The sequence below is a fragment of the Leiobunum rupestre genome, chromosome 7 (assembly GCF_980474605.1).
Source record: "Leiobunum rupestre chromosome 7, qqLeiRupe1.1.hap1, whole genome shotgun sequence".
In the NCBI taxonomy this organism is placed as follows: Eukaryota; Metazoa; Arthropoda; class Arachnida; order Opiliones; family Sclerosomatidae; genus Leiobunum; species Leiobunum rupestre.
This window is the reverse complement of record NC_143390.1, coordinates 31,479,792-31,493,455: the sequence shown is the minus strand read 5'-3', so window position 1 is coordinate 31,493,455 and position 13,664 is coordinate 31,479,792. Positions and strand designations below refer to the sequence as shown.

Genomic DNA, 13,664 nt, shown 5'->3' with positions numbered 1-13,664 from the left:
CACGCGCGCGCTATCTTCCTGCCTAGGTTATTAATCATACAACTTACATAATTTCCACTTATTTCGTACGATAAAACGCGATCGAGATATTCGTTTTAAGAAATACTCGTGAGTTTGGTTCAAGTGTCAAGCGTACTACAGTGATATTAAAATGAAGTTTAAAAATATTTCCATTCTACTTTAACAACGAATATTCCATGACGTCAAAACACTTCAATTCAAATTAACCGCGCCTCCCGGGGAATCTGCGCACGCGTCGCCTAGGTTATCAATTTTTACATCATTTCAACTTATTCCGTACGATAAAACTTGATAAGATATACGTTCAAGTATCTTTCGAGATAAGCGTAGATAAATGAACAAGTTGGCCTGGACACAATATGTTGATATACGGGAAAACAAATCGTCGCGAGAAATACCCTAAATACATTGACTTTTCGACGATTTTACCCCCATTTCATCCCTTAAATCCCGGATTTCGATCCCGAACCCAAACCCGAACCCGGGATCGATGCCACACCCTCACTTTCCTTCTACTCACTCTATTTGTTATAAAAAGATTTTATGTTTCTGTGATTGAGTTTTTAAATAAATAAAAACTTGATTATTTATATATTTGGTCAATATTTAATAGTTGACTTTTTATTTAGAGAGGTTTGGACGGAGTTAGCCAATTTAAATTATAAATAGCCCTTAAAATCCTTTTTGGAAAATTTCAGTTATGTTTATGCTAAGCGTTCCTCCAGCAAATAATCCCATAGGTGACACGAGAATTAAAAAAGCTGTAGAATAAAATTCAAAAAGGATATTCCTGGGAAAAAACTATCTACATTTAGAAATGAGGTAAGTAGAACTAGATAGTTTATTGCATAAATTATTTTAAAACTCTCTTAATTTCGCAACGTTATTTGTTGATTTTACAGAGTTTTTTCCCAGGATTTGCAAAGATAACATATTTTGTCTTAGATTTATTTAGTTTTAGTCCATTATTTTCTAACCAACTATTTATTTTAGTTAAATAAACTTTTATATTTTTAATAAGAATTTGAAGGTTAAAATTATCAAGCAAAAGAATAGTATCTATATATATCCATATACCCATAAATTTGGTTAAAAAGCTTTTCATCTTTCGTAGAAGATTTTCCTTAAGAGTGCATTAAAGGAAACACTACACCAAGAATAAGGCAAAAGGCCATTGGCCGCATACGTAATAGCTACTGCTATATGATAACTTCGGTTCTTTAACTTCTTATGTTATTTTCGAAAAACCGAAATCATAAATAACCAAATTATTTCCCGGAATTTTATGATTTTGGTTTATTTTTCCATCCTTTCCAAAAATTTTCGTGTGTTGAAAGCCAAGAATTTTATTCGAAAGTATAATAATCTATTTATATACTTATAGGTATAACGATATGTTGAGCAGGCCCGTCTTAAGACCTTTTGGGACCCTGGGTTAAATTATTTCTTAAGACCTTTTTGATCTCCAACGGTCAGCCTTCGTATGTCCGTTGTCTAAATTCAACTACACAAGAATCAAACCAAAACTTTTAATCTCAAAAGTATAACATAGGCCTACTGAAAATAAGATTTTTAATGACGGTGAGTCACTGTTAGGTTTTAGAAATTGTTGGTACCGTATGATACGCGATGTGGCGATGAGTCAAATTACTTTAGACGTAACTAAAAGATACATAATATTAAATGAGCATAAATAACATTTAACCTAGGAGCAACAAACACAGCACCCCACACAAGGAGAACGCAAAATTCGTGCATTTTCTTGTGTACAATTTTCATTGGTTAGACGCTTTAACGCCTGCTGCCGTCGGAAGGGGAAAATTCGGAAATTGTCTTTAACGTAAAGGTTCGTCCAATGAAATTTGTACACAACACTGCGTTAGCGTGTTTAAAGGCTAGCTGCGTTCTCCTTATGTGTGTTGCTTCTAGATTTAACCAACTAAACCCTTTTCCCTAGAGTAGAGGCTGTATGGCTCGCCTTTCCTGGGCCCCAAAACTGGCTGGGGGCCCATTTAGCCCATGCCTTAAGACAACCCTGACGTTGAGACGATTAACGGGCACCATGAGCTAGGTGTCCCCCTGCTTGAGAGGGAATCAATGATATACCGTGCCGATTTAATTTACTTTTAAGGAGAAGAGCGTACTGACAGACCACGAAGTGGATTTTGAGAAACGCTGAAAATCGTCACAACTTCATTCTCCCTAAGTATAAATAAATAAATCCTTAGAGAGACTATACAATTTTTTTTATAATGGATGGATTGGCAGCATAGGAAGGTAAAAATCGACGGATAAAAATGACCCTAAAAATCTCTGGGCAAAAACTTTCCGAGCTCGGCCGTTGGAAGACCTCAATGTGTCCCACCAAGATTGAAACGTTTACGGTTGAAGGTGCTCTCTCTCGCGCATGGTGAGCGCTGGTTGTCCTCTTTCTATGGAAAAGATAAAAGAAACTTGCCAAGGGTAAACGCGCGCGCGCGCTTTGAAAAAATAGTTTCGAAGATAGAAGAAAAACGAAGAGGGAAAAGGAATCATTTTCCTTTTCCCCTTTTCAAACATTTCTCCTCCTCTTCCATTCTTTTCTTTTTGCTGTTGCGAAAAAAAAGAGGGAAATTTTTCCACTTTCGAGACCTCCTTTTTCGCATAGTTCATCTCTCGGCAACTTCGCAGCGGGGCTAGCCGGAAATGCAAAAAACTGCGCGATTTTTCCGCTTTGCAGTTATTTCATATCTTTCGCGAAAATAGGCCGATACGTATCCCGCCCGCCTATAAGGATCGAGAGCGAAAAAACGCCAAAATCGAAATGATGACGAGCTTCGATGGTTTGGAGAGACGGAAAAAATCGGGATTTCTTCTACTCTTACTATAATTTTTTTTGAGCCCAATCTTGCTCTATTTCCTCGCGGATATTCTAAAAGAGGCTTATAAGATGAACTTATAGGCATTTTTTGAAAATGTTATGGACTGGATATATTTTAAATTTATCTATCTGGTAAACTTGAAAAACATTATATACGAATGAATTTCGCTAATGATTTGGATAGTTGGGCCTAGTTTTCGTCTAGTACCTTTTTTTGGGAAATATTTGTTAGAAATATGGCAATTTTTTTACTTATCTCCTTATAGCATCTCGTAGGCCCTAAGACTATCGTAGACCTTAGGCATTCTGCCTAATACGGTATATCCTGCCCTGTTCATAATCTCTATATGATTTAAAGATATCCAAGACATGGGTGCCCGCAAACATTGTTCTAAAGGAGGGGGGGAATCTTCAGATATAATCTAGGGGTGGGGGGGGGGGCTTAGTAACTTTAGTAGTGTATTCATAGCCCATAATCCAAAATTGACCTTCGATTAAAGTTGCTTCTTTCTTTACGTGCCCCTGACTGAATCGAAACAAGATGTTTTCACAACTACCCTGTTTATTAAACACATGATCTCAATCACTTTGTCGTTTAACATTTACTAAACCAATTAACAATCAAAGAGTAATTTTAACTCAAAGAAAAAGACCCTGCTTTATTAATCACCCTGCTTATTAATTATGAACACTATTTCAATCGCCCTGTACATTAAATTAATAAGTGCATTATTACAAACCTAAGTGTAAATTTAAAAATAATATCAACAACCCTATACAATAACTCAATCACCGTGTCCTTTAACATAATCATGGAACTAATTCTTGACAACCAAAGAGTAAATCTACCACAAAAATTAATTACAACGCTATATCAATCACCCTGTTCATTAGGAACAATATTTAAATCACCCTGTTCATCAGGAACCATATTTCAATTAGCAAAAAATCAACCGTCCAGTACAATAACTCAATTACCCTGTACTTTAACAAAATCAGGACAATTTCTCAACAACCAAGTTCATTAACAACGATTGTAGTCACCTTGTCATTCATCCAGTGAAAAATCAGTTTTATCAATGACATTATTGGTATAGTAAAAAACACCCCGAATGTAAAAAATAAATCATAGTCAAACTTGTATACATTGGTCAACGGGCTAGGGCTCACAGCGTAGTCTAGATTCCCGGGCTCGGGGCTGCCTGACCGCCTCCGACTGTTTTCCAGGTGTGCCAGTAATGCCAGAATGGAGCTCGAAAAAACTAATTGGGCTATTTGATAAATAAATTGTGCGACCAAAAATCGGGTTGAGCAACTCTAAGAGTTCAGAGCTGTCGAAAGGGTTTAATTATATCTTGTTGAGCAGAGCTACAATACAGTGATCCTGAGCTTGAGCTTGTCTGAGTATTTTGAAACATCGAGCTCGCGCTTGAGTCTTAGTAGTTTTAAAACACAGTGAGACCGAGCTCGAGGCCACCATTTTATTTGTAAGTAACTATAGTGAGCCTGAGACCGAGATCACAGGTGGAATTGCAAATGTTGCGAGCCCGAGACCACCCGCCAATTTGTAAACATAGTGAGTGCGAGCCCGAGACTGCCCTGTATATTTATAACTATAGTGAGTCCGAGCCCGAGACGGTTTGTAGGTTTTAAATCTACTGAGCTCGAGACCTCACATCGGCGGGGAAATTTAGATGGCGAGCTCGAGCCCAAGACCCGACCATCCGTATGCTCATAAACAAATTCAGTGAGGTGAGTTCGAGCCCAGCTCTGGGCGTTGACCTTTGCCTGTATTGCAATGAACAAAATAGCATAATATAGCAGACGCCACACCTTATCTAACAATAGTCAAGATAGCATACCGTAGCAGGGTTCCGAAGTGGTTTTAACAGATGGTAAATAATGTCGTAATAATGGTAAATAACGTTTTGGTTAAAAATGTGAAAAATGGTATGTAATGGTAGATAATGGTAAATAATATATTTCCATTTAATTATTTATAGTATTTAAAACTTAAGATTTCGAGCAGACTTGTAGAGTAATGAAAATAAAGTTCAAAATCTTCTCAAGATTCCTTTTTTTGAATGATTTTCTTGATTTCTCATATCATTATGCAATATAAACCAATATTTACCCTTATTTACCACAATTAACATATTTACCACTATTTATAATTATTTTCCAGTGGTATGCAAAATATACGAAAAAAGCGGTATTTTATGAACACTGTACCTTAGCATCTGTACAACAAACGCGCGGTGCCCTGAAAAGAACACCGAAAGTATCCAATAGAAGACAATGGACACAGTTCGTAGAGGTTTCCGAGGTCAAAGATCGTATATTTGAAGACCGAGGACGCTGGTATTCTGAATCTTGAATTGGTACCAATATCAAATATCACAAAAGTGCGTACGCGGGTTGTGGGGCCAGAAATCTCACTTAAAATTAAAATTTCTTAATGTAACCCTAAAAGTAGTTTAGAAATGATCAGCAATAACTAAAAATATAATTTTCAACCAAATCGATCTTAATTAAAAAAAAATTTAGATTTAAAGTCGAATATCGCCAAAAATCACTAAAATTGGTAAAAGACCAATTTCTGTTATCCGATCTCCAAAACGGACTACCGAGGGCATATACTACTCAATTTAACCCGGCCCCCTGGGATAAAGGCATTAAAATTCGCTATAGAGGACTTAGGCCTAGGGTGGTTCATTGGGTATTAGCCTAGCTGATTTTAATTAAGAGATTGAGATATTAATGAGAGTTAAATGGAATACGCCGGTAGAATGGGCTACACAAATCCCTTAGGAATTATGTGTGTATGTCGTCTGGTAACGCTGTGACTCTGCCTTTTGAGGGAAATAAGACATGTAGTCTGGTTCCACCACAATTCGAGAAATCCTAATATACCCGAAATCCATGTTACCCAAAACTACTAATATCATTAATAAACATAAGAGGAACTAGCCGTCTTCCATTATTTCATCACGTAAGAGTTAAACAAGAGCACTACTGCAGTACCAACTACATCACAACTTACCGTTTTTCCAGGCAAGCTAAAAGAAACCAAACTTGTACATAAAATATAATTTACAATAAATCGTTTTCCGTCCACTATATATGAAGTCTTAAGTTGCATATTATTTAAAATAGGGTTGACATGTTCATTTATTCGTAAAAGTGGATGTTATCAAGAATGTTAATTAAAATTTGAAAATATTTCTTTTACCAAATAATTAATTTGTTTGTTACCATTTTAATGGTTTTCTCTAGATTAATGCAAACAATATTAAACACAGCTTTAATCAGAAGAACATGATATAGCTATCACGAGAGAAATATCCATTTAGGACAATGAAAAGATAACTTCGCAGGTTCGATGAAGATTTCAATATGAGCGTTTTTCTCACAAAAACCATTTACAGCGTGACGATGCAAAATGTAAGAAGGAATTACATTGAATGGTGGATATATTTACTTACGTATAAACCATATTTTTCATATGAAATAGATTTAGAACACAGGTGCAAAATGGGCGATCTATAATAAATTATGATCTTGACTTCGAAAACAGCGACCTTCAAAATGGTGATCTCGACCTTGAATCTTGCCCCGTTTCAAATTGAAAATTTTAACACACCCGCACTTACTTTACTTTCGAAACGTTTTTTGTAAAATCACTTGAACCTAGTAAGACACAATGTTTCAAGCCAATATTATTAGCAGTACAGAAATATGAATTCTCATAACTTATAGATATATTGTATACTTACTTCTGCACTAATCAAACATTTCTTCAGAGGCATCACTATATCTATGGACAATTTCGACCTTGAAAATGGTGATCTCAACCTTTAAAAGGCTTACCTTGAAAATATATTAAATTACTAAAATCACTAAAATGAATATGGCGATCTCGACCTTGAAAGTGGTGATTTTGACCTTCAAATTGTCCATTTTCTATATTTTAAATTACAACTAATACTATAGGGACTACATTTAGGACGGATACCAAAATTCCTTGCCCTTTGGTAATGGTCGTGGGTCAACTGATTACAAGGATAGAATACTGTTCAGTATAACCTATTTTTTAACCGTTCGTCTATCGGAAGGGTACAAGCTAATCCTTTATATTTTGCAATAAACATGGTTCTGGATTAATTACAAAATCTAGATGCGTAGGCAGGCGTGTTATTTTTCGCCATAAATTACATCACACGCGGATATACGTAAGACCGAAGTTGATCCGTGGATAACGTGGAAAACGGAGTTACTCGCGTCACGAAATGAAAGTCAAGTATTGTGATTGACAGTGATATTTATCGTCGGAAGCCATTTAATCACCTTGTCGCTCTATCAGTTGTCGCCTGCCATAGAAATATGATTTACAATCGAAATACGCGAGACACTAAAATAATTCCGATTGTTTCATTCTGTTGTCTTGAAAGAGCTTATCAAGGTAATCGCGCCGGATTACCGATAAACATCTAATCTGTTACGCGTACGTAGTACGGAGTCAGTCGTACGAAATGGCCCAACCGAAGCGGTATAAATAGCTCGATCAATCGAAGGTTAGCTTTACAGGTTGCAGCCTTCGCCCAAAGTCATTGAAAATGATGAAAATCCTTCTGATCGTATCGATAGCTATAGCGTCCGTAGCCGGGCACGGCAGGTTGATCGAACCCGCTGGAAGGTCAACGCTATGGAGACAAGGGTATGCTCATGCCGTCGTCAACTATAACGACAACGAACTCTTTTGCGGGGGTTTTGACGTGAGTAAAATGTACTTTCAAAATTTCTTGCTATACAGGGTGGTTATGCAAAAATTTGAAGGAGTTGTAGGGGGTGAGTTGAGAAGTATGCCTGTTTTTCCCCTATTTTCATACGATGAGTTAAGAGAGCGCCAGAGAGCTTATAAGTGTGGCCTAGTAGCCCCTGGAAGTAGGCTGCCACAAGTGCAAAACTAATTAGCAGGGATTTTAAATACTGTTTAAGTTTACTTTTTTACGCTGGTTAGCTCGATTTCTTTACGAAGTCCTTTTTTACTCATAACATGAACCCAAACCTTAATGTTCGCATATCCCTGCTGCTTGGTTTGGCGCTCTTTTCACTCATCGTAGGAAAATGATAAAAAAACAGGCATACTTCTCAACTCACCCCCTACAACTCCTTAAAATTTTTGCATAACCCTTTGAAGCACCCTGTTTATCTATCCAACTTGAGCTCCGTGTATCAGTTTCACGTAGGCTACGCTACAGCCATGCGTGTAACAGAACGATGTTACGTCCCTGCGCTATCTATCCCGAAGCACCTTTCGAGGTCCGAGGCATTGTAGCTTTTATTTTAGGTAAATTTAATTACTGGCCCACGACATTTCGTAAAAAAAGGAGGCGTAGGAGAGGGGGGGAAGGCGGGGGGGGGCGAACTGCTTACCTAATATTAAATGAGAAGTGTTCATCCAGGGAGTAAAGGGATGACGAAAAAAGTACATTTTTCTCATCCTTTTTTTCCACTACCATCGCCATCCCAATTTATTGGCGCGTGAACAATGGTGCCCTATACTGCCGAGCAACAACTTTGACTAATAGCCGAGTGAAACGCGGGGAGGAAGGTCCAGTTTGCGGGTCTGTCGTCGAATGAATTATAAGTTAACTCTTGACTGAACCCTATAGGAAGAACGTTAAGCGGAGGGTGGCGAGGAGGCCGGCTGAAGAAGAAAAATAGTCCTTCACCAGGGAAATAGCTGCTTCAGCGCTCCCCGCTCGCATTTTTCATTTCCAATATTTCTTCGCGTTGAATATATATTTTTTCTCGCTTTCGTCTCGAGCCGGTGGCCTTTTTCCGAACATATAGAGAAAAAACCCCGAAAGCTTTAGTTTTTTGGAAACATTACTCAATGAACGGCTCGTCTATAACCCGAACGCCAGAGTTTATTTAAAGCCGCCCATAATATAAACGACGTAAGCCTTTTTCGCGTTGGTGGCGAATAATTCTTCATCGCTTCCGAATATCTAAGTAAGCGGGTTAAATTGCCCCGAAAGACGCGTCTTCGTGATTAAGCGCGAATGACTTCTCGCTGTAACTTAACGCGTTAAAAGGGCATCCATCCTCGACTCGTTCACCAATCTACAAAGAAACTTAGTTTTTTCGGGCGCAGGATTGGCGTCGCGTTACTTTTGGCAAACGGTATAGATCGAATATCAAATACTGTTTATACGCCACTCTAGATCTTTAGAAAGAGAGAAAGGAAGCCCGGGATGAGAACGCGATGGATGGAGTAATGTTTCCTCCTTTCTTATGACGCGGGCCTTGGACGACGTATTTCCATTTTGGCAATATCGCTAGGCTGAAATAGGGAATAGATAAAACGAATCCCCTTCAGAGATCGCGTTCTTTCGATAGAGAAAGAAAAAGAGATATTTTCTATACTCGTAGAGAAGAGCGAGCGTATGAAATTCGAAATTGGTTCGCCGATATTGAAATAAAAATGAAGAAATCTTGTATATATCGGAAAGAATTTCATTCCGTTTCTCCGGCCAAATCGAATAGTAGAGCGCTCGTGTCTTCGACGAAATCATCAATAAACAATATTCAGGCCCAACGCCAAAAACTAACGGATAAATTTATCTCCTAAAGTTTTTCCTCAGTTTGGGTGTAGGTAGGTCTCACGTCATATTTGTAGAGTCAATAGTTTCTATACCCCATCAAACTCCGCCTTTAAGCCACGACCGTCATCTTAAAAAATTAACTGAAATAACTGAAGTAACTGGTATGTGAATTCAGTCAAAGGGTCAGACACTCTAAAATTTTGCTTTCGGGATTTTAAATCTAAATCTGAACGTGATTTTCTGATTTTCGTGGCGAATTCAATTCTTTTATTATGATTTCGCTCAGAATTTGGAATTTTCTAAATGATTTAAATATTTCTAAAATCATCTTTTTTTGTACAGCGGGCATGAGTGATCTCGACTTTCAAAAATTGAATTTAAAAAATATACTAGTATTATACAATAAAAAAATTGGGGGCCCTTGACCTTGGGAATTTTTATATCCACCTTCAAAATGGTGACTTTTAAAATTGAAAATTTGGCTACCCCCGCCGTTGAATGTATCATGTCCAAGTTCTCGATTTTCGCTTCTTCTTGTCTTTGGCAAATGTTTTCTTTTGGTATTGGTTTCACATTTACTTTAAAAATTGAATCTATAAGAAGTGGGCAACGTTTTTTCTTCACCAAACAGAGGCAATACGTTGTGAATGGCGGCAAATGCGGCATTTGCGGGGATCCGTGGGATACTCCTACGCCCAGAGACAACGAAGACGGTGGCGAGTTCGGCAAAGGAATTATCACCAAGAAGTACCACCAGGGAGATGAAATCGAAATAGTGGTCCAAATAACGGCCCATCACAAGGGCTACTTCGAGTTTAAAATGTGCCCCGTTACTCAAAAAGATCAAGTGGCCGATCAGAAATGTCTGGACAAATACCCGCTCAATATGGCTGATGGATCGGGAAGCAAGTACTATCTACCGCTCGGATCCAGCATCGGAGACTTCCCCGTCCGAGTCAAACTTCCCAAAGACTTGACTTGCCAAAAATGCGTACTACAGTGGCACTACAACACCGGTAAGCCCAACAAAATGTGGTAATTAAACTATATGCTTAGGGACAAGGGTCAACTTTCCAATTTTCAAGAAATTTCACGAAAAACGAAAGGAGACGAGCTTTCGTTACAGCGAATGCTAGGGTTCCACATTCTTAGGTGCCTGAATTCTTTCTTGAAATGGCTTGCTGAAGTTAGCCCCTTCCAGGGACGTATTAACCATTAGGCGGAGTAGGCACGTGCCTAGGGCGGCGTTTTACTAGGGGCGCCAAAACTCTGAAAAAGCCCAGCGGTACTTGGCCTGCCCCTACTTAACTGACCAGCCCGTTAGACAATGCCAATAGGCTTCGTGCGTAGTTTAAATTGTGGTCATAAGTATCACCACCTACCAACCGAGTTTTAAATTAAATATATGAAAGCTGTCTGCTCTTTCAAAACCCTCCACCACCCTCCTAAGCAATGTAACCCGGCCACCTGTTTAAAGGCATTACAAGTCGCTAGATGACTTGGGCCTAAGGTGGTGCTTTGGGTATTAGCCTAGCTGATTATTATTATAATTATCTCTGAATAACAACTGAAATTTCAACCGGAAAACCTAGAAATTAAAAAGGTGTCTGCTATTTCTGCACATATTTAGTTGACGGATATTAAGGCAGATGGCGTTATATTTCCTAAGCTCGAAGCCTAAAGGCGCCAAACGTTTTTGTGCCTAGAGTCACCGAAAAGGTTAACCCGCACCTGGCCCCTTATATACATGTATAGTGTCATACGCGTTAGGTCGTCATATTGTACAAGCGTATTCGTCTTTTACCGGAAATTCGAGCTAAATTCTTATTTTTCCGTCGACTATAGGCAATCGATGGGGTACGTGCACCAACGGAACGGAAGGAATGGGCTGCGGTCCTCAAGAGACATTCCGGGGCTGCGCCGACGTCCAAATCGCGGCCAAACCCGTTTCCAATGGGCTCGAAGAAGGAGCCGAGAAATCAAGGGTGGAGGAAGCGCCAGTCGCGACGAAGGAAGTCGTAAAGGAATCCGATAAAGGTTGTGGCGGGGTCAATAAGGAAACCCTAGTTAACGAGTTAACGGACGATCAAAAGATTCGCCGGGCGATCCTCGAAAGCAGATTAGGAAAGTATTTGGCCTAGTGGCGCTCTCCGAAACCCCGACTCCCCTCCCATCCGCTCCAATAACCTCCGAAATACCACCGACGGAGCACCGTGATGACGGTGAACTATAGCGTGAAGAACCGCTCTTTCGCGGGGCATCCGCGCGCTATCGACTCTTTTTCCAATAAAATGTTTTATTAATGTTGTCATTTGCTTCTTATTCTTCGCGTTGACTTCTCTTTTCTGGTCCCCGTCCGCGACGTCAGATACTGGGTCAAAAATGTAAGAAAGCTTAGGCTTATAATATGACGAATATCTGGGCCTGACAAAGGGGTTATCTCTCGTTGCTCGTTCGCTATATTTACGAGCCATCGCCGTCTCTCCTTACTAAATCGCGTGCGCTGCCTGAAATGACGTATGTCTCGCTTTTGGACACTTGACCTCGCTTCGTGTTTATTTAAAGTTTGCCCGATTTTCGGTGGGTTTATGTTGACGACAACGTTCAAACTACGTGTTTACTAAGCTTAAAGAATTTGGAAACAAGGACAATAAAAACTTGTTATACTTCAAAGTCTTGGTTTTTTAATTAACTGACAACTAAGTTTACTACCGACTCATTTAGGAATAATGCAGATGAAATTTTAAGGCTGAAGGATACAATGTTAGTGAAATAACCATTTGTCAGGGTTCTTTTCTCCGAACTTTCCACGCCTTATGTTGGCAAGCTTTAGAAAAATTAACCGACAGAGCGAGAGAGAGAGAGAGAGAGAGAGAAAGATTGAGAGGAGCTCGTTATGGGATACAATTTAATAAGGGTCTTGTCAAAAGAACGCGTCCCTCGGGGCTGCCCGCGACTATGGTAAGCGACATTTCGATCTGCCCTTCGCTGACTCTCACTCCCAACTTTCAAAAACCCCGCGGCTCCCAGAAACCACTAGCTATATCGCGTCAAGATCAATTCGCTCTTCAGCCAAACCCGCCCGTATAAAAGTTTAAAAAGAGAATTCGGGAGGAGCGCGAAACTAGAGAAAGGCGGTTTATTCGGACCACGGAGAAGCGGAAGAGGCGCGAAAGGCTGATAATTAACGATGGAAACACTCGTCGCGTTTTGGAGAGATTTCAACTTGTTTCGGGGTTAAAAATGGGGTGTCACCGGCTCTCCGTCCTTTTCATCTTTCTTCGTTTCTCTTCCATCAGTTTCTCTTTCTCGTCCGGATCTCGTTCTCTCGGCTTAGATTGGCCTCCGTAAATCAATGATAACGACGGTCGGGTTAATATCGAAAATAGAAGGAGCCCGCCCGAGGATAAAGAAACAAGCAGTCATCCTCGACTGCCGCCGCTGCGGGGATGTGTATCATTATCTCCCTTATTCCCTTCGCGTCTCGACAGCGCGGACAATCAACTGCCCCGATGGTCGCCGGCAAAGTTTCCCGTTCGTCCGCCGGTCCTACCCACTCATTTTCTCCTTCTTTTACTTAGTTCCTTTCTGTCTGGCGTTGGTTGTTGCTAATCTCGCCGTATCGACGAGGTACTACCGAAGGTAGTTTTTTTTACGCCGACTTAGCAACGGCTAATGATAGCCTCGTTACTTTGATAAAATTAGGTGATTGAGTACTGTTAAGTCTTTTTAAATACCGTTGTACATTTGTGGATATTCCGGCAACTAATAACTGGACCAAACGCGATTGAAAGAAAGGCCTCTCATATTTCTAGCTTTATTGATTTCGGTTCAATTTCTATGAGGAAGAATATCGCTTAGTGCCGTTTGCTCTCGTTCTCTCTCGTATCCTCCCCATAGTTTTCAATTTTCTCTTCGAAGCGCGCCAGAATTTTTCACTGGTTTATTTATAGGGACTATCTCTGTCGGTGACACGTAAGCCGCGCCAGCCGCGTCTTTTTCTCTCCCGACCGAATGGCGTCCCCGAAAGATGACCACTACTTCTTCCTTCCTCCCTCTCGCCGTCTTTCCCATTACATTCCTCCTAAGAGCCTTCCCCGTCTACTCGGATCTACCGCAATTCCTAACCCGCCGACCATCAGGCGCCATTCCGAAATACTTTTACGCGGTGA

General features: G+C 39.9%; 1 protein-coding gene across 1 annotated transcript; it reads left to right on the top strand.

Annotated features, from left to right (window-relative positions):
- Positions 1–7,460: 7,460 nt before the first annotated feature.
- LOC149936057 (uncharacterized) lies at positions 7,461–11,799 on the top strand. Its single transcript, XM_090181215.1, has 3 exons — positions 7,461–7,656; positions 10,124–10,508; positions 11,338–11,799. Exons 1-3 carry the CDS (start codon positions 7,498–7,500, stop codon positions 11,631–11,633), a joined length of 840 nt encoding a protein of 279 aa, XP_090037341.1. The 5' UTR covers positions 7,461–7,497; the 3' UTR covers positions 11,634–11,799.
- Positions 11,800–13,664: the final 1,865 nt, after the last annotated feature.